This window comes from Diabrotica undecimpunctata, chromosome 3 (genome assembly GCF_040954645.1).
Source record: "Diabrotica undecimpunctata isolate CICGRU chromosome 3, icDiaUnde3, whole genome shotgun sequence".
Taxonomy (NCBI): Eukaryota; Metazoa; Arthropoda; class Insecta; order Coleoptera; family Chrysomelidae; genus Diabrotica; species Diabrotica undecimpunctata.
In genome coordinates this window covers 70515258-70537120 of record NC_092805.1, presented here as the reverse complement: position 1 = coordinate 70537120, position 21863 = coordinate 70515258, and the positions used below count along the sequence as shown (strand labels likewise).

General features: G+C 36.4%; 1 protein-coding gene across 2 annotated transcripts in view; it reads left to right on the top strand.

Moving 5' to 3' along the window:
• LOC140436894 (fatty acyl-CoA reductase wat-like) overlaps positions 1–21863 on the top strand; it is a 208130-nt gene that overhangs the window by 116584 nt on the left and 69683 nt on the right. For both annotated transcript variants that reach the window (XM_072526056.1, XM_072526057.1), the window contains exons 5-7: positions 967–1076; positions 4971–5172; positions 11813–12052. In XM_072526056.1, the coding sequence (XP_072382157.1) occupies positions 967–1076; positions 4971–5172; positions 11813–12052 (552 nt within the window). The remainder of the gene's footprint in view (positions 1–966; positions 1077–4970; positions 5173–11812; positions 12053–21863) is intronic.

Sequence of the window (21863 nt, the reverse complement as noted above, 5' to 3'; positions counted from 1 at the left end):
TGAATAGCCTTTAACGTGGGCAGTTCGTTCCTAAAATAAAATCCATGAACTTTTCTTCGGATTATACTTTTTGTACTATCGTCCAATACAATTTTTGCACGTCCTTTATGGATTGGTTTTTGGATAGGTTTGTTACCTTGAATTATTCGAAAAACCGTACGAGCCGATACTTTCGTTAAATCTCCAGACAATGCCGCGACGTCCTCTATAAGCATATCTGGATATCTTCTACGCAATCCCTCATAAACCGATTTTATCATTTGCTTTTCTCTCACAGATAACCACCTTTTTTTATTTTGTTTATTAACAGATGTACTGCACGTTGATTTTGATGCCATGATGTTACCCGACGGTACGCTCATGAAATACTACCAACCACCAGATTTAATGGTTATTTGTGGGTGAGTTTTCACAATGTTGCCGTATTGCATTAAGAATATTTACTTTCGAAAAGAAATAATGGTGTCCGCCTGCCTCTCTATTTGCATTCAGGGTATACCTCAATGGCACGGATAAGCTGCAAGCGGTACTAAATAATAAATTTCGCAACAAGGCGAGTATACCTTCTCTAGTTCGGACTTCCAACAGATGTAACCGTCAAAAATGATAATTGAGAAGTGGCTTTGTGTGCTAATAAAGAAATAAATATATAGCCGCTTACCACCGAGTGTTAACGAACTACAAAATGTCTGCCCTGACAATCCTATTGAATTTATAGTATAGTCCTCTATTATTTTAGATGACAAATGACTTAATACAGTAAAACATATGTAATTTGATATCTGTCTAAAACTATATTCTGTATCTGACAGAAACTTTATCGATTAAATGTATATTGTAATATGAAAAATCTAACCTGGGTAAGGCGTAACCTTGTCTTTACAGGAAAATTGGTTCACGACTATGAACTATGGTATTTTAAATTATTTATTTGTTATTTAAGTTTTTAACAGTAATTATTTTTAGGATTATTGGTGAATGGCCTAATACTTACACATTCACAAAAGCCCTAGCCGAAAACATGGTCAAAGATCTTGGAAAAAACTTACCATTAGCTATATTTAGACCGTCAATAGGTATGTACATTTGTACATATGTACATTTTATAACAAAGTCAATTTATGTAATTAAACTAAAAACTTCTAATTATTCTTTTTATATAATGAAATACTTTGAAATCAGTGAAACAAATTAGATGTTGCATTGCCTGAAAATTATTTAAAATTTCGTGTTTTTTGTTACTAACCTAGATTAAATTAATATAATTTTTATCACCAACGTAAATCATTATTAGTTTTTCTAAAACTGAGTCTAAAAAATGTAAATATGATCATAATTCATTATCATTATTTACTGTACAACTCTAGTTGTCTAGCGTTTACTATTTTTCTCCACTATGGCCAGTGTTGTGAAGTTATCCCCCATTTTCGGTAGATTGATTATTACTAGATTCTTCCATCTTTTTTTTGTGCGACTCACGTACCTTCTACCATCGGACTTTTTTTTTAAATGTTATGTTAAGTAATCCTACATCACTCGATCTTAATACATGTCTCGCCTAACTTATTCGGTTTGCCTTGATGTAGCATACTGTTTTTATCTCCATAGAGTGTCTGGAGTTCCTGGTTATATCTTCTTATATATTCAAAGTGTCTATCTCTCGCTTCCGTACCTTATTGTTTGGCGAATTATAATTTTATTCACTTGTATTTTTGCTGCTTTTAAGAGTATTCTTGATTTAAGTATTGTCGTTTGTTAGCAGCTCTGGTAGATTTGCAATTGTGTCCACATCATCAGCAAAAGTCAGTAATAATTTTGAATGGAGCAAGAAGATCTCGTTGTCGCAGACCAGTGTCAATAAAAAATTCTTCTGATGTGAAGTTGCCAATTCTAATCCATGCGGATGAGTTCTTTAAGTATACATGTGCTAATTATACTAGCATTTTAGGGACTCTCATTTCCACAATGCATCTTTGCTTATATAATAATACGCTTGCTTAAAATCTCCAAATTATTAATATACGTTGCAGTTGTATTCCCAATATTATAGACGTTACTTTATAATCACTATAATCTTCCAGAGTTTTTTGGGGTATCACTTAGGAACCACTTTTTTCTCTGTATCATGCGTTTCTTGGGTACGATTTTGATACACCTCAGGACTTTGGAATGCAGTAGTCGCAGAATTAATTTTACTGTATGATGAGTCTGTGGCTTGTGTTTCAGCTGTCTTGTGGTTGGTCGATTGCCCTTGTTGTAATATGTATGTGTGTATGTTTGTATGTGTGTGTATGTGTGTGTGTGCATTAAATAAACAAATCGAGAGTTGAGGTGTCGAGTCGGGAATGAGATCTTCCATCTTACTCAGTTTAGAGCATTTAGAGCAGTTTAGATAGAAAAGAGTTATTTAAATAATAATTGATTGACACATATAAGACGATCAAATCATTTGCTGTTTAGATGGCATCTTCTTTGGGGTCCCTGCCTTCACATGTTGGCTATCATCATGCCGAGAATATGATGGCACCTTTCTTTATGAGAAACTGCTAGAAATATATTATTCTGAGACCTGTCTAGTCTTATGTTACATAACTAACCAAGTCCTACGCCAAATCCACCGTCTAAGTGCGACTTTTCCCTGAATAGTGAGTTTGTATGTCCTCTGACGATATGATCAAAGTATTCCCTATTACTTCTTTTAATTGTATTTAGCCGTTCCCTCTCTCCATTAATCATTCTAAGTACTTAATACTACTTCATTGATAGTGTGTGTTATCTACATAATTCGGTGATGGCATCATAGACCAAGGATTGAGACCAACATTTGAGAGTTCTATTGTGACGTAGCATATAGATATTTCTAACTATAATAACATTTTTTACGAAAAAAAGTAAACGCAAGCAAAAAGCTTATGTGCAATAGATTTCAAACAAGACACAAGTAACATACGATAATTACAAGATAGTAATAATTAAAACATGTACTTGTAAAAAGAATAAAAAACAATCACTGAGAACGCGTTTCGAAAGAAATAAAGTATGATTTTTATGGCCTACAAAATGAAATATGACGCTTTATAAGAGGCCAAAAATAAAAAAAAAAGAAATCAATAGACCCGAAACACATAGAAACGGATACATGGATTGACTATCTAAAGAAGCTATATTCAGAGAAACAACCAATGATGCAAGAGCCGGAAACGCCAGAATTTACCACAAACAAAGAAGTTTGTTGTAGAAGAGAAAACACCCAGGAAGTTAAAAAATACTTGAAAAGTTAAACAACAGAAAAGCTGCAGGTAAAAAGAAATACCAAACGAACTAAACAGGATAAGCTTAAAATATGAATAGCAAGGTTTTCGTATTGGAACATCGTGTAGCATTTTTGTGTCTGATTGACTTAAAGAAAGTATTTCACAGAGTAAGACTCAAATCCATTTTGTATAAAGTAAAAAAGCTATCTTAATCATAAGAACTATTGAAAACATCTACCAAAATAACAAAATAGAAGTCAGAAAGATAAACAGTTATAGAACCTATATACATAGGCAACAGAATTAGACAGGGGTGCTCATTAAGCCATTTTCTTTAACTTAATTATGCACGAAATGGTCAAAAAGATCCACAAAGAAAGGGGATACAGAATGGAAAACAAAGAATTAAAATACTCTGATGACGCAATATTATTAGCTTAAGATGAAGAGGGTTTACAAAGACTAATCCATTCTTCTTCTTCTTCTGGTTCCTATCCGTTTCGGATGTTGGAAATCATATTGGCAATCATGACCTTGCTCGCTGCGGCTCGAAACAGCTCCGTTGAGGTTTTCTTAAATCATGTTCTTAAATTCCGCAGCCATGATATTCTCCTTCTACCGGGTCCTCGCTTACCTTTGACTTTACCTTGCAATATAGACTGCAGCAGGGAGTAACGGTGCTGATTTCCCATAACGTGTCCCAGATATTGCAATTTTATGCGTTTGATCGTAAACACAATCTCTGGTTCCTTCTTCATTTTTTCTAGAACTTCCTTGTTCGTGATCCTTGCTGTCCATGATATTCTCACCATTCTTCTATAAAGCCACATCTCAAATGCTTTAAGTTTTTTAATAGTGGTGTCTGTAAGCGTCCATGCCTCCGCCCCGTACAACAACACAGAGAAAACATAGCATCTCAAATGTCTCATTTTTGTATCCAGGGATATGTTGTGACTTTTGAAGATGGCGCTCATTTTGTTAAAGACCGTTCTTGCCTTTCCTATGCGGCACTTTATTTCCTGTACATTGCTCCACTGTTCGTTTATAATAGTTCCCAGGTAGCAATACTGTTTTACTCGCTCTATCTGCGTCCCATTAATGTATAGATGAGCCCCATTTATATTCTCCTTGCTTACAATCATTTGTTTGGTTTTGTGGGTATTAATGTTTAGTCCGTACTGTTGACTGTACTCGTTTATTCTGTTCATTAGCCTCTGAAGTCCCTCTAAACTATCTGCTATCACCATGGTGTCGACTAATCCATAGAATTAACATAAAAGCAAAAGAATTTAATAAGACAATCTTAACGCAGTCTTGCTGCACTTTTGCTATAGGATTTCGCGCTCAGGGATTTTTTGAATATCTCTTTTAAGTATCTTCCGATTTATTACACGTTGTTGATGATAGCACACTCTTGTTTTACTCTTAGTTTGATTTTTATTATTATTTTTCTCGGTTTGATATTAAAAAAATTATTTGATTGAAAATTATATTATTATCGAAGGTTCTTTCCCTTCTAAACCAAAACGAAAGTCCAGATTTTCGGTAAGGTTTAGGGGAAAACAAACAGAGTATTATGCGTAAATTCCTCCAGAAAATGCAACAAACATTATACTGCGAACTCGTGTATGAGTTTTGCAACAATTTAAAATACTTGATTTTCTGTTGAATATTAATAATATAATATATTTGAATTTAATTACTTAAATGTTTTAGTTTTATCCACATATAAAGAACCTATAGAAGGGTGGATAGATAATTTGTACGGTCCAACTGGATGCGCAGCAGGAGTTTACACAGGAATAATGAGGGTAGCGATGTGCGTAGATGAGGCTGTTGCTGACGTCGTTCCTGTAGATACCTGCGTTGCTGCACTTATAGCTACTGCTTGGGAAGTTTCAACGAAAAAATGCGAACCGTAAGTAAATACTTTATTCTAAAAAGATAAAATTATTAGCAACAGCGTATTATTATATTGCGAACATATAAACTCACTGGTTCTCTTGATGATTTTCTCGCTCACTGTAATTTTTTTAACAGAGACAAACTATCATTGCTAAAGTTAAGAACAGAATTTGAAGAATCTATCATTGCAAGGTGTAATAGTAAAAGGTTTATCGGTACATTCGAATATATTTATCATACAAAGTCTTTATACCATTACTTCAAAAAGCTGACGTGTCTTTATATTCTTCGAATAACGAATTTTCGGAATGTTTATCGTTATTATTTTCACAGGTTTTTACCAAACGATATTATTCCTTAAAGAATGTACCCATATTTTCCTAAAACTTTTGATAATATCTCTTTCACACCGGATGCAATTAAACATCATTTATGGAAATTACACAATAATTCATCACCTGGATTAGACGGACTAACCTCCTGTTTTCTCAAACAATGTGCACTTGATTCCAATAATTATTGTCCAATCAGCCTGGTTCCTATTGTCGGCATGGACATGGAATCCAAATATTTTTCTATAAGCTATGCTTCTCCTTAAGTTTCTCCTATAAGCTAAAGAAAATGTCATTCCTCACCAACAGCATGGCTTTATCAAAGGTCGTTCAACGATCACAAACTTACAATTACAATTGTGTAAATGATTATTTATCATCTTAAAACAATAGGCATCTTGTTGATGTACTCTACTTAGATTTCTCCAAAGCTTTCGACCGTGTTTCAAAACGTTGATTACTAGCTAAATTAGATCACTTTGGTATTCGCGGAATATTAAACATTTGGATTCGAAATTTACTATCCGACAGATACTTTAGGGTTCGTGTTGGGGAAGATTAGGTACTCACTAGATAAGTCAGTCCAGAGTGGAGTCACATAAAGATCAGTACTTAAGCCGCTACTTTTTTGTATTGTTTACGATCATTGTATCCAGTAAGGTTTCCATTTACGCTAATAATACGAAATTATATGTAAATCTAATTATTAACCAAAATCCACAAGGAAACAAAATTCCTGTAGCTCGCTGTATACCATGTATCACAAAAAATTTATTAAAACATTCCTTTAGAAAAGGTATAATATTAAAAACCCTATCAGGCTACATGAATTCTTTTGACTTTTACAGATCGAAAACAAGTTATCTATTGAGGATCATTCTTCATCTCCAAAATTTACAGATATCATAGAAAATGAAGCAGTTGATCGCATTAACCGGGCTAAGAATATTTTTGTTAGGGGTGTACCAGAAATTACAGGAGACATTGAAACAAAGAAAAGTCACGATGGTGGAATATTAAAAAATATTTTAGATACTGTAATGTGTAACTTCACTCCTGTCACATTTTTCAGGATTGGAAAACCAAACAATCCCTAGGATGATAAAAGTCATAATGAAAAATGAACATGAAGCCAAACATATTTTAAAAAACAAAAAGAAACTTTTACAAAACGTCTTTTTAAAAAACGTTTCCATTATCGACGAGAAGACTCCGAATCAAATAGAATACCTAAAAGAACTTCGAGTGGAACTGGAATAGAAAAAATCGAATGGAGAGAAAAATTTAACCATAAAATATATACAAGGTGTCCCAAAAATTGTAAACTTTCGTCACTAATTCTGATATTTCAGGTTTTCATAATTGGCTCTGTTTCTATACTAATCTAGCTACTTTAAATTTTTCAAATTTAATGAATTTTTATGAAACATTCAAAACCTAAATCCTCAAATAATTCTTATCACTGAAACATGGTTAACACCAAATGATCTTGACTCTCTTTATAACATTGATAATTATTTCCTTTATAGGTGTGATCGTCGTAATCGAGGAAGGAGGAAGGAAATTATTTCCTTTATAGGTGTGATCGTCGTAATCGAGGAGGAACTTGTATCTACTTGTCTTCAGAAATTACTAATAATTTCTCTGTTACATCTCCTGATATTACTGTCCCTAATATGGAACTTCTTGGCTTAAAAATATGTCATGAAAACTCTTTTGTTTTTCACCTAGTATGTGTTTATCAGCCTGGTTATTCTTGATTAGCAGATGATGAGTCCCTTATCGCATTACTTGATGAACTGTCTAGGCTACAGAATCTGATTGTTATTGGAGACTTTAATTTTAGAGACATTTCGTGGCCTATAACTGATCCACCTAGTGGCTTAACAACTTCCAAAAATGTATTTACAGATTTTGTATTAAATTCTAATTCACATCAATTCATAACGGAGCCGACTCGTTTCAGAATCAATAATTTACCATCTATTTTGGACTTGGTATTCTCTAATGATCCCCATTTATTAACTCATCCCATAATAAGCTCTCCAGTAGGTAACTCAGATCATCTTCTTCTTCACGTGCCATCTCCGCGACGGAGGTTGGCAATCATCATGGCTATTCTGATCTTGGATGCTGCTGCTCTGAATAATTCAATTGATGTGCATCCGTACCATTCCCTCAAGTTACGCAACCATGAGATTCTTCTTCTTCCTACACTTCTCTTGCCCTGGATTTTCCCTTGTATAATCAATTGAAGTAGGTTGTATCTCTCATTACGCATAACATGCCCCAGGTATTGCAGCTTTCGTGTCTTGATGGTTTCTAATACTCCCATTCTTTTGTTGACTCTTCTTATGACTTCGTTGTTTGTTACATGCTCGGTCCATGATATCTTCAGGAGTCTTCTATACACCCACATTTCAAATGCTTCCAACTTTTTAGCAGTCGACGCGTTAAGTGGTAATGCTTCTATCCCATAAAGCAGAGTCGAGAAAATATAGCACCTTGCCAGCCTAACTCTCAAGTCCAATTTTAGTTCTCTTGCACAAAGTACCTTTCTCATTTTATTGAAGTTTGTACGTGCTTTCTCTATTCGAACTTTGATTTCTTTGGAGTCATCGTTTGTGTGATTAATTATTGTGCCAATATAGTGGTAGTTTTCAACTTGTTCTAAAGCACTACCGTTAATTGTCAGGCTTTTACCATTATTTTGGGTTTTTGATATCCTCATAAATTTGGTTTTCTTGGTGTATATTGATAATCCATATTCCTCTCCATACTCAACTATCTTGTTCATTAGCTTTTGGAGGTCTCGGAGGTTGTCTGTTATTATGATAGTATCGTCCGCATATCTAATGTTGTTAATTGGTGTTCCATTGATCTTGATGCCTGCTGTTTCTCCCTCAAGAACTCTTTTCATAATTTCTTCAGAGTATGCATTGAATAGTAGTGGTGACAATACACACCCCTGTCGCACTCCTCTTTTAACTTCGAACTCTTCTGATTTGTGTTCATTAATGCGTACGTGTGCCTGCTGTTTATAATATAGATTTGTTATAATGCGAAGGTCATTGTGTTGTATTTGTTTTGCTTTGAGGATGTCCAGAGGACTCAGATCATGCAGTCATAATATTTCATATTCAGTTTAACTTACAGTACTGTACTCCTAATAATAATGTTAATAAAACGGTATATCCAGTTGTATTCTGGGATAAGTTCTTACACGTTGTTAATTTCTGCAAAAACCAAAATACCTTTAAAAAAAACCATATACAAAAATAACATAAAACCTTGAATTAATGGGGAATTAATATATCTGATTAAGTATAAAAGAAAGTTGTGAAACAAATATAGACATACAAATCGCATAGACGATTTACTAATTCATCGAGACTCTGCCAAAGATCTAAAGAAATCTCTACATGAAGCTCGTATTACCTAAGAAGAGAGTATAGCCATTAGTAATGAATGTAAAAAATTGTACAAGTATATTAAGATCTTCGTTGACAACAAAAGTTTCTATACCTTTACTGGAAAATGATAATGGGGATATATCCCAAAGTAACTATGAGAATGCCGAAGTCCTCGCCAATACTTTCTCTAAGGTTTTCTTTGTCGAACCCACTAATCATCAGTTGCCTAATATGACTTCGTCACGAGTTTCTTCTTCCCTTGAAAATATAATCATTACTCCTGAAAAAGTTAAACATCATCTTCAAAGCCAAATAATTCGTCTCCTGGTCTCGACTTAATATCTTCTTTATTTTTAAAGAAATGTTCTGATGCTTTAACTTACCCACTATATGTGATTATGTCCTTATCATTGACCACACATATTTTGCCTCCTATATGGAAAACCGCATCTGTAACACCGAAAAAGGGAACAAATTGAATTCTAATAACTATTGTTCTATCAGCTTAACACCTATAATATCTAAAATAATGGAATCTATTATTGCCGAGACAATTTCTGATTTTCTGCAAAATGAACTGGTTATACGAGAACATGGTTTTTTTAAAGGACGTTTTACAATGACAAATCTCTGGTGTATCAATGAATGGTCAAAAGTATTAGACAGAAAAGCTCCGGTAGACATTATTTACCTCGATTTTGCTAAAGCTTTTGATCGAGTTCCAAAGCGAAGACTATTAACTAAATTGGAACACCTTGGTATCCGTGATGAATTACTGAGATGAATCGAGGCGTATTTAACACATAGAAAGTTTTGTGTTAGAGTTGGGGACTCTTTCTCAGTTAAGAGAACGGTTTTAAGTGGGGTACCGCAAGGATCAGTTTTGGGCCCATGTAGTTTTTCACATGGGTAAAAATAATCCGTGTCTTTCTTACTCTATTAATGGGCGCATGTTAAAAACAGTGAAATCACATAATGATCTTGGTGTTATAATTAATAACAATCTAAGTTGGTCGGAACATATTTTGCATATTTCTAAAAAAGCTAACAGTAAATTATATCTACAAAATAAAACGTTTGCGAAAGTGTCATTTATGAGCTCAGTTCATCTATATAAACTGAACATTCGTCCAGTTCTGAAATATTGCGGAACTGTTGAATATGGCCAATCTCATTACATTTGAACAACGTCGACTTCGAGGAGATTTAATTATTACGTTTCGGATAGTAAAATACAACTTTGGAAATGTGAGGGATATGTTTATACTAGACAATGACAATCGTCTTCGTGGCCACAAACTTAAGTTTAAAAAGGAAACTTTTTTAACAACAACTAGACAATTTTTTCTCTGTAATTAAGTGTTCTCGATATGGAATAGCCTTCCGGCTGAGATCGTAGATGTTCCATCTGTCAATATTTTCAAAAATAAACTGAATGACCATCTGCTCCATAGTTGAACATTTAATTTGTACTAAACACTTGCTATTACTTATGTTTTTGTATATTTATTTAGTTAGTTAGTGCTTAATATGTATTGTAATGTAACCATTGTAACCATAACTATTGTAATGTAACCATTTAATTGCATATTATATAACATTGTATTCACATGGGCATATGGGTTTTGCGACCCCTGCTCAAATTTATTGCAAAATTAAATAAATAAATAAAATATGCAAAAACTTGGACATTCCATAGCAAAGCAGCTGTCGGATTGAGTAGATAGCTGCTCAAGAGTTTGCTGTGGAACTTTGAGAACCTCATCGTCTTGTTTGTATGTAAATATAGATAAAAAGGAGATAATACAAAAAAGTGTTTTGAATTATATTATGTGTACCGTTTTTGAACACATTGATGATGTTGAAAAATGCTATATTTAACTTGTATCTTATTTTAATTTTAGTTCTTAAAGTATATTATGTGGCTCTTCGTTATTGATATTTTATGGACTTTACGATCATAAAATTTTTATGTTGTAAGGTATTATTCATGTTGTAACTGGCTGATTGACATCTAGTCTATGCCAATAAAAAAATGTTTGATTTAATTAAAGTGTTATACTTTTAGGATATCAATGATGATGGATTATTAATTACGAACACGTTCTGTGATGTAGCCCGATAGGGTTTTTAATATTATACCTTTTATAAACGAATTTTTAAATAATTTTTTTATTAACCAACATGTTCTTCAACACGATCTTGACGCAATATTTGAATGTTCCTCAGAATGGTTACTTCCGCTTAACATTGAAAAATAAGTTGTTTTACATATTGGCAAAAATAACGCATCACTACCGTACTTTATTAATGGACATCCCTTAAACTCGGTATACTCCCCCAACAGTCTCGGAGTGATAATTAATGGTGACCTAAATTGGTCTGCTCATATAATGTCAGTGTGTAAACGTACAAACTTGAAACTACTTTTGATCCGTAAATGTTTTACATATATATCTCTAACCTCTGTTACTTTACTCAATATACGTCAGAACTATTCTTGAAATACCATATTCATTTTAAGTCAAGATGAAAGATCATCGTTACATATTAAAGATGGAACAGACTACTATAAGGTCCAGGGTGAACTTCTTACCAAACAAAATATTTAACATCTGGAACAATTTGGATCAAGACACCATATCGGCAACTAGCGTTAACATCTTTAAAAATAAACTTGATAGCTCTTTATTTTATTTATAGGACTGTTATTTTAGGATTTCATTATTTATTGATTTTTTCACAATTTTTGCATAATGTACTTAATTGTAACTTTATAATTGGTACTAGTTTTATAATGATATTTTTTTTGCATAATAGGAGCTCGCTCCTTTGTCCTTACTTTTTATATAATAATAATTATCAAAATCGTCATAATCATATTTATATGTTTTCCTTTGCTTTATAGATCATCCGAAATTTCTGTTTACAATTATGTATCACAACCAGAAAATCCAGTACATTGGAAAGAACTTATAGAAATAAATCTACTCTATAATCACCAAATTCCTTCAAGTAGTTCATTTTATGAAGTTTTCATCTATGAAACTGCTAACTTGTACTTGTTTTGGTTTCTTGTACTTGCTTTGCATGGCATACCGGGAGTGCTTATAGACTTTCTTGCCATATTAACTGGACATAAACCAAGGTAAGTTGTTAGTTATAAGAAAAGTAATTACTACTAGTTGTTTTAATTTTATGTGTTGAAATACTACAATTTATTAAGTAAAAAAAAAAAGTTTTTTAAATATTACATTTCAAAACAATTTTATTAGATATTGTTTATTACATATTCCTCGAAAGTAAATTATACGATCTCGAAATTAGTTTGCGTAGCTATTAAGTTCACATCAAGATATCCAATATTCAAAAATTACGTTATTGGGCAAACGAGCGATAATAATGCACAGTAGGTGGTACCAAACATGTGCAGATAAGTTTTAATAATAAAACGCCTTAATTATTTCCGAAACGACTTGCACTATTTGTATAAATTTTATTTGTAAGGGTTTTGTAGCACGGTCGATTTTCTGGTAGTATTTATATTATTGCCAGAATTTCTGTTTTGCTAACAATATAATGAACTTTCTTATTTCAAATTGATCAATCACTCTGCATGTTTTTCTTTTTTTAAATTCTCTAATAGTCCAAGTGGTATCTGTTTTGCATAGGACATTTTCCCTAGGAGTCTATTGCTTTCCTGGAATTACTTCAGCATCTACTGTGTATCAATAATTACGATATATGCTAGTTGAAAATCTTGTGCTTGATATTCTATTCAACAAAATCCAAAAAAAATCGAAAATTTTTGCTTTTTGCGCTCATATTTTTGCCTACTCTAGAATATTCTACTACAAAAAAAATTATCAAAGATAAAATTTTTGTTTTTCAATTTTACATAATATTTAATAAGCTAAAAATTGCAAATTTATTGTTTATTTAAAAAAACTATAGCAATAATTGGGAAAATATTGCAAACAATTAAGTTTGAAGTTTAAGTAAAAAGTAAAATTTTTTAATAAAATTAAGTAAAATTAAGTTTTTACAAACACAGAGACACAATTCAACTCATATACCCGTTCCTACACGATGGCAGCCTGAGGTGACCAGGCCCCAATATCCACAGCTATTCTTTAGGATTAATCAAATGACTTTGTAACAACAGCCATTCAACAATAGTGCAAGAGGGATATTTCAACCCCTTAGATTTCAAAAAAATTAACAACTCACTCAATTTTCATATACCAGTTTCATCGCAATCATATAAGCCAACACCTATAAGCCCACATGCCTACATGCCAAACCGGCTTTAATAGACCCTAATATCAATGTCGAAATACTTAAATTAATTGCAGAAATTACGAAAGTAAAAGATGTGACTTGACAACAGCACTATTCAATAAGATATATGTCACTGGTAAAATACCATCAGACTGGCTAAAATTAACATTCGTAACATTAGCAAAAAAAATCTCAATACCTTACACTGCAATGACTATCGAATATTAAGCATAATGTCTTATGTCCTTAAAACTTTTTTCAGAATTATTCATACACGAATTTACAAGAAGTGTGAGTTTCATATGAGTGACACTCAATTCAGATTTCGAAACGGATTGGGAACTAGACAAGCTGTGTATGCATGTTCTATTGATTATCGAAAAGCATTTGACTGCATTAATCATCAAAAGAGAATCAAAATTCTGATAGCAACTAGAATTGACGAACAAGACTTGCGAATTATCTCAGAAATATATTGGCACCAAACGGCAACAATTAAAACGGAGCACACAACATCCGAAGATACACGAATTCGACTAGCAGTGCGCCAAGGTTGTGCCTTATCACTGCTATGATTTTATCTGTATTAGGAATCTATATTCAGAAATTCATTAGAGAGGTTCAAGGTGGAATTAAGATTACCGGAATCACCACAGACAATATCAGGTACGCTGATAATACCGTCTTAATAGTAAGCAACGCACAAGAACTACAAAATATAATAAATGCAGTAGTTCGTCATAGCAAAATTTTCAGTTTACATTTAAATGTTTTCAAAACTAAAATTCTAGTATTTTCACAGATACCAACAAACGTAAATTTGTATTCCAAGGGACAGATAATAGAACAGGTAACTTTCATACATTATTTTATACTTCTTCAACAAACTTCTTCCGAGATTTTCATCCCACATTGTGAAAAATATCAATCGGGTAACAATAAATACTCAAGATACGTCAATACATAAAAAGAACATCAAACACCACACACACACACACACACACACACACACACACACACACACACACACAATCACGCTAAGCGATCAACCCAACCTCTAGGAACATGTGTATACCATACTAAGCATGGGATCCACATGTCCGAAGATCAAACCGGTCACACCTCGCTAGTCGAAGTGGTACCTATCTGACCCCCAGGTTTTTCCTCCACCCCTCCTCATCGTGTGACATACGTGAGGAGGCTTATGATCTTGAAAGTTACTAGAGTTGCCTTGGGTAATGAGACAACTCCCGTTTTTAGTTATTGTGGTTATGCCACCTGACTGTAGGGGTAGCCACATCTAGGCTTTTCTCCCTAATTACTTTACTGACTCTATAGATTTTACTCTAACTGCACTTCGGGACTTGAGTCCCTAAAACAAAAGAAAAAAGTAGCGTGTGTTCCGTCCATGGAGTCGACAGCCTGAGCTGTCGATTTCATGTTCGGAAAGAGTGTGTGCTTGATCACTCAGCCGCCGATTTGGCAAAAATAAATTTTGTTCTCCTCGCCGGCTGGGTGTCCGATGTGGGTCCGGCCACTGAGCCCATGCTTGCCGCACATGACCTCAGTGCTCGGGTGTCGCGAGAGGATCAGTATCATTCGATCCGCCTTAAGGGCCTAATCTGCATCAGCGGTATATAGAAGGCCTGAGGGGTCTTCTATATGGAGAATTAAAAGTGATTTGACGTTAGAACGTTTAGTGACAAAAATTGACTCGAAATAACAGAATTTAAGAGAAAAACAACCGATTTTTTTTTATGGGGTCTTCCTTGGCGATGGGACTAATATGCCTGCACAATTCTTACCCTTTTATCTTACACTAAAATCTTACACTATTGTGTGGGTGGGTTGGGGTGTGCATTGCAGGGTGTATACGGCCTCCACACACCCCGGTGTATAGTGTCCTTATCTAAGTGCCTTGGCACCTGTATTCTCTCGCCAGAGTCCTAAAAGAGAAGGAATTTTTTTTGGTGGTTGTTTTTCTGATGACTGCATTCTTTTGTTTAGACGTCCTTGCGACCATCTCATTCTTCATTTATTCGTTTGGGACCCTATATCCGGCTATTTGCTGTTTAGGTCTTCTGTGTACCGTCCTGGTGTTTGCGTTGTAGTTAGTCAGCTCTCTTAACATGCTACTTGGGTGGGTGTTTAGTCCGTTGAAAAGTTCGTATGCCTTTTTGTCCATTGTGTGAAGAATCCTTGTTTGTCCTGAGTCTCATAAATTTCTCAGAGGTACATATCTTGGCAGATTCAGGGCGTCTCTTATTAATTGGTTTTGCGCTGTTTGTATTTTCTTTCTGTTTGTTTTACAGGTGTGTCCCCACGCAGCGGAGGCATACGAGAGGACTGGTAGGATAATGCTATTCGCCATCCTGATTTTGGTTTTGAACCTTAACTTGCTTCTTCTGCCAATTAGCGATGAGAGCTGACTTTTCAGCGCTTTGGCTCTATACGTTTGCTGATTTATGTGCTGCGTAAATGTAAGCTTTTTGTCGAGTAACACTACTAGGTATTTGGCCTCATTTGTCCATTGTACTGGGGTGTTTCCAATTGTTAATTCTTGATTCGGTACACTTTTTCTGTGACTAAACATTACAGCCTGTGTTTTATCTGGGTTTATGGCTATTTTCCATTTGATGCACCATCTTACGAATCTGTTGAGTGCTCTCTGCAGATGATTAGCTGCATGATTTGGATTTCTCCAGCTAACAGCTATTGCCGTATCGTCAGCGTAAAGACTCAACAGGGATCCTGGTTCTTTTGGCGTGTCGGCCGTATAGATGGTGTACAGGTAAGGCGACAAAACAGCTCCCTGAGGCACACCCGCCTCCAGGGTCCCGACCTCGGACAGGGTTGCCCCTGTCCGAACTCTGAACCTTCTGTTGTCTAAGTATGATCCAAGGAGGCATGTCATCGCCTCGCTGTATCCCATGGTGTTCATTTTATAAATGAGTCCATCATGCCAGACCCTGTCAAATGCTTTACTGACGTCCAGAAATGCTGTTGCCGTGTACATTTTTTCATTATAACCTTTAGTTGCGAATTCGGTGAAACGTAGAACTTGTAGTTCGCATGAATGTTCGCTTCTGAATCCAAATTGCGCTTCTGGTATGGTGCCTAGTGCTTCCGATTCTTCGTTTAGTCTTTTCAGTATTACTCTTTCCGCTATCTTGCTTATTGATGATAGTAAGCTGATAGGTCTGTAATTTTTTGCGGAAAAGTGCCATCTTTCCCTGGTTTTTTGATCATGATTATTTGTGCCTCCTTCCATCTGTCTGGAAAATATCTTAGTTTGAGCATGTTGTTTACTATATTCGTTATGTAGACAATAGCTTTGTTGGGTAGGTTTTTTAGTGCCCTGTTTGTGATGTTGTCAGGTCCTGGGGCTTTTTTGGCGTTTGAGAGTTTAATTAGCTCTTTAATTTCATCGGGAGATGTATGAGTTATTCCTATTCTACCCTTTCTTCTCTTTAATCTTCTAGCTGTTCTTTCTACCTCTTCTTCGAAGTCTATGTCTTCATTGGGATTTTCGTTGTTTCTGCATGCTCTTTCTAGTTCGTCTTTTAGGACTTCAGCTTTATCTCTCTCCGTATGAACAATCCCGTTTTCTCCGTGTAAGGGAGGTATGGGTTTCTTGTCCTGTCGGAGTATTTTCGATAGTTTCCAGAAGGCGGATTTGTTTGGGTCTAATTCTTGGATATAGTTGTCCCAGTTTTCGCTTCTATGTTCTCGTAGTTGTCTTTTAACTTCCCTGTCTAGCTCATTTGCAATCCTTTTATCTTCTAGAGCTCTAGTACGATAGGCTCTTCTTCTTTTTCTGTTTTTTTCCTTTATTAGGTTTTGTAGTTCGAGACTTATATCTCCGAATCTTCCTTTTTGTCTGGTAGTGTTTTCGATTTTTGAGCTGGCATCGATAGCATTATTTATGGTTGTTTCTAGTTTAGTTACACTGTCTTCTAGTTCTGTGATGTTGTTTATTGTTGGGATGTTACCGATGTTTTCGCTAAAAATCCTTCTGAAGTTTGGCCAGCTTGTGATCTTCTTTTGGTGGGGCTGCAAATAGTTTAATTCTATTGCACCCAGGGTCAGGACGATTAGATTGTGCGTTGAATCGCCTTCATTTAGAGATTGTATCTCGTATTGTTGACCCACGTTGTGTAGGATTGCAATGTCTAGATGTGTTGGGAGTTGTCCGTGAAAACAGGTCGGTCCTGTTGGTCCGATCACGTAGGTGTTTGGTCTGTTTTCGAGATGGCCGCAAAGTCGTCTCCCGTTGTTGTTGGTTGCTCTGTCGAACCATTGGGGAGATCTCGCATTAAGGTCTCCTATAATCACTGTGGGCTCTTCTGTATCGAGGATTAGGCTCAAGTCTTCATCGAATATCAAATCGTTTGGTCTGACATAAGCTGACACTATTTTTAGTGTTTCGTTGTTGGCCTTTAATCTGACTAGCGTGGCTTCCATTGTCACCAGTCCATCTGGTGTTGGTATGTGTTCATGTTCTAAGCCTTTTTTAACTAGTATGGCTGTTCCTCCTGATATCGCTCTATGGTCAGTTCTATAGATATCGTAGCCTGGGAATTTGGTTTTCTTCCTTTCCACTAATTTGGTTTCTTGAAGGGCTACGATATCGAGCTCTAATCTGTTGATCATCTCATCCAAAAGGTTGAGTTTTTTGAAAATTCCACCGGAATTCCAGGACCCTATGCGTAGATCCTCCATACGGTTCGCTAGCATTGTCGATTTATTTCACCGAATGCAGTCATCATCTTTGTAGCCCTGTCCATCATGGACATCATCTCCATCATTTTTTTGTTATACTCCGTGTGGAATGTAGCAATAAGTGTGGCTGCGTCATTCATCGTGGGAGCTGCTTCTTCTGGGGTTGTTTTAGCTGCTTGAGCGTAGCTGAAGCTCGTGGATGTTGTTGCTGGTTTTATTGGCCTGCTCGCCGGTTTTACGGGGGCAGGGGTCTTCTTTTTAGGAGCTTTTGAGCATCCTCTGTAGTTAGCCGTGTGCGCTTGATCGCAGTTGGCACATTTTGGAGCTGTTTCTTTACTCTTCTCACAGTCGTTGCTGAGATGGTTTTCACCACACTTCACGCATCGGGAGCTGCAGTGGCAAGCCTTAGAACTGTGGTAATATCCCTGGCAGTTAAAACACTGTAGGGTGTCCTTCGTTATTTTAAGTTCGTCTTCGAAACGAACCCTCATATAGCACAAGTTTGTAACTTTTCGTATTTTCTGTACGTCATCCTCCTTGAGGGTGATCATGAAGAAAGGCAGTATTTATTTACCTTCTTTTTTGGAGAACATGTTGCTGACTCTTGTTACGTCAACATCTTTTTGTCTTTATTCATTAAGAATTAATTCTGTATTCGTGCTTGCGGATAGCCCTTTTAGTATGACCCTCTTTAATTTTTCGCTGTCGATTGGGTAGGCAATGTACTCTACCTTCGGTGTGTGCTCTTCTAATATTTTGACTACTCCTAGGTAGTCTTCCCTGGACTTTGTGTTTATTACTATAGTTCTACCAGATCTGGCGAACTTATTATCTGAGATAATACCTGCTTTTGCCGCTTTTTGCAGGATTGCTTGATGTTCTGCGACCGTCTTTAAGATGATCGCAGGAGGTTTTGGTTTTCTTACGTTAACCTCAGCCGGTTTTTGAGGGGTTTCGTCGATTTCTTTTTCTACTTGAGATTCTTTTGGAGTCTCCAGGTTTTTGTGGGCTTTTTGCTCACTTCTTTTTTGCAGATCTTTGGCGGCTTTAGTGAGCGCGTCGTCGTTTCTTTCTTGGATTTTTTGCGTCTGTTTTTCAATGACGCTTATTGATTTTTTTGCTTTCTCGCTACTGTTTACTGATTTCTCAGTAGCGGTGCCTTTTTTTGTTTTTTCTTTCTTTTGGACTTTTGTCCATCCTGCTTCCGATTTCTCTGTTTCTTTCCTTGGGTTTTAGGTTCTTTCGGCTTTGCTGCAACTCCAGATGTCGAAGGAGTGGCTTTTACCGTCTTGCATGGTGTTACGTCTCTTGGCTTGTGGGTCTCCCACATGGCCAGATCTCTTTTCTTTTCTTCTACCAGCAGTTTTTCATTCCTTTCGGTCAGAGCCATTATATGGCCGACCAGTTTCTTTATTTCCTTGTCCTTTTCTTGGTTTTCCTTCCTTAACTCAGTCATCTGAGTTAGGAGATCCTGAATTTGGGGCTGTGCCTGTTTTTCGCGCTGACGACTCTCTTTTTGTAGTTGTCTTATTTGTTCGGTCAGTAAGTCTACTGACTTGTAAAGGCCGCTTTCGTCTTTTTCTTTTGATTTTTTTGTCACTTCTTCTTCGTCAGAGTGTTCAGCTGTTGGCCTTTGCCTTTTTTGCTTTCTGCCTACCTCCGGCTCGGCATCACACACACACACACACGCAGTGATCAACCCTGCCCCTAGGAACATGTGTATACCAATGTAAGAATGGGATCCACATGTCCGAAGATCAAACCGGTCACACCTCGCTAGTCGAAGTGGTACCTATCTGACCCCCAGGCTTTTCCACCACCCCTCCTCATCGTGTTACTTACGTGAGGAGGCTTATGATCTGAAATTTACTTAAGATGCCCTGGGTAATAGGACATCCTCGGTTTTTAGTGAATGTGCTTATGCCACCTAACTGTAGGGGTAGCCACATCTAGGCTTTTCTCCCTATTTACTTTACTGACTCAATTGATTTTACTCTAGCTTTACGTCGGAACTTGAGTCCCTAAAAAAAGAAAAAAGAGCGTGTGTTCCGACCCTAGAGCCATCAGCCTGAGCTGATGACTCTATGTCCGGAAAAGAGTGTGTGCTCGGTCACTCAGCCGCCGATTTGGCAAAATAAATTTTGTTCTCCTCGCCGGCTGAGCACCCGAGAGGGGTCCGGCCACCAAGCCCATGCATGCCGCACATGACCTCAGTGCTCGGATTTCGCGAGTAGATCTTTCATTTCGATCTGCCTTAAGGGCCTAGTCCGCGGAGCGGTATATAGAATATTTGCTATATAAGGTAAATTTACGTTAAACGGTTTAATGAAAAGTATGAATGTATCAATATGAATTTACGTTATTTAATCAGAAAACACATTTTTTTTTTTTTTTTTTTTTTTTTTTTTTTTGTGGACTTCCTTGTGGCGTCGGGACTATAAAATGCCTGGGCAACAATTCTTTCCTTTTTTCCTTAATCCTATTTGTGTGCGTGTATCGGGGTGTGCATTCCCAAGTGTAAATTGCTCTCACACACCCCGGTGTATATTGGACTTATAATTACCTAAAAACCTAAAAACCTAAAAAAGAAAAGCGTACCCTCTCGCCAGAGTTTTTTTTGGTGTGTTTTCTGATTGACTGCATTTCTTTGTTCGTTCTTCTTGCAACCATCTCATTCTTTATTTATTCGTTCGGGTTCTCCCTATATCGAGCTATCTGTTGTTTTGGTCTTCTGTGTACCGTCCTTGTGTTTTCATTGTAGTTAGTCAGCTCTCTTAACATTCTGCTGGGGTGGTTTCTTAGTCCGTTAAAAATTTCATATGCTCTCTCGTCTAGCGTGCGTAGGATTCTTGTTTGTCCTGAGTCTCTATATACATATCTCAAGGGTACGTACCTTGGTATCTTAAGGGCATCTCTGACTATTTGATTTTGAGTAGTCTGTATCTTTTTCCTGTTTGTTTTACAGGTGTGTCCCCACGCTGCGGATGCATATGTTAGGACTGGCAGGATAATACTATTCGCAACCCTGATTTTGGTTTTTACATCGTAGTTTACTTTTCCTTCCAATAAGTGTTGAGAGCTGACTTTTCAACGCTTTGGCTTTGCGTATTTGCTGATTGATGTGCTCAGTGAACGTTAGCTTCTTATCTAGATGTACCCCTAGGTATTTAGCCTGGTTGGTCCAGTCTACTGGGGTGTTTTCGATTGTAATTTCGCGATTTGGTACACTTCTTCTGTGACTAAACATTACAGCCTGTGTTTTATCTGGATTTAGGGCTATTTTCCATTTTATGCACCATCTTTGGAATCTGTTTAGTGCTCTTTGCAGATGATTAGCTGCATGATCCGGGTTTCTCCAGCTAACAGCTATTGCTGTGTCGTCAGCGTAAAGACTCAACAGAGAGCCTGGCTCTTTTGGCGTGTCGGCCGTATAGATGGTGTACAGGTACGGCGACAGCACCGCTCCCTGAGGCACACCCGCCTCCAGGGTCCCGACTTCGGATAGGGTTGCCCCTATTCGAACTCTGAACCTTCTGTTGGCAAGATATGACGCAAGGAGGCATGTCATCGCCTCACTGTAACCAAATTCATTCATTTTATAGATGAGTCCATAGTGCCAGACTCTGTCGAAGGCTTTGCTGACGTCCAGAAAAGCTGTAGCTGTGTACATTTTTTCATTAAATCCTTTGGTGATGAATTCTGTAAGTCGTAGTACCTGTAATTCACAGGAGTGTTCGCTTCTGAACCCGAATTGAGCCTCTGGTATGGTTCCTAGCATTTGTGATTCTTCATTGAGTCTTTTTAGTATAACTCTTTCCGCTATCTTGCTTATAGATGATAATAAGCTGATAGGTCTGTAATTTTGCGGAAATGTGCCGTTTTTACCAGGTTTTGCAATCATTATTACGTGTGCCTCTTTTCACCTATCTGGGAAATATCGTAGTTTTAGCATGTTG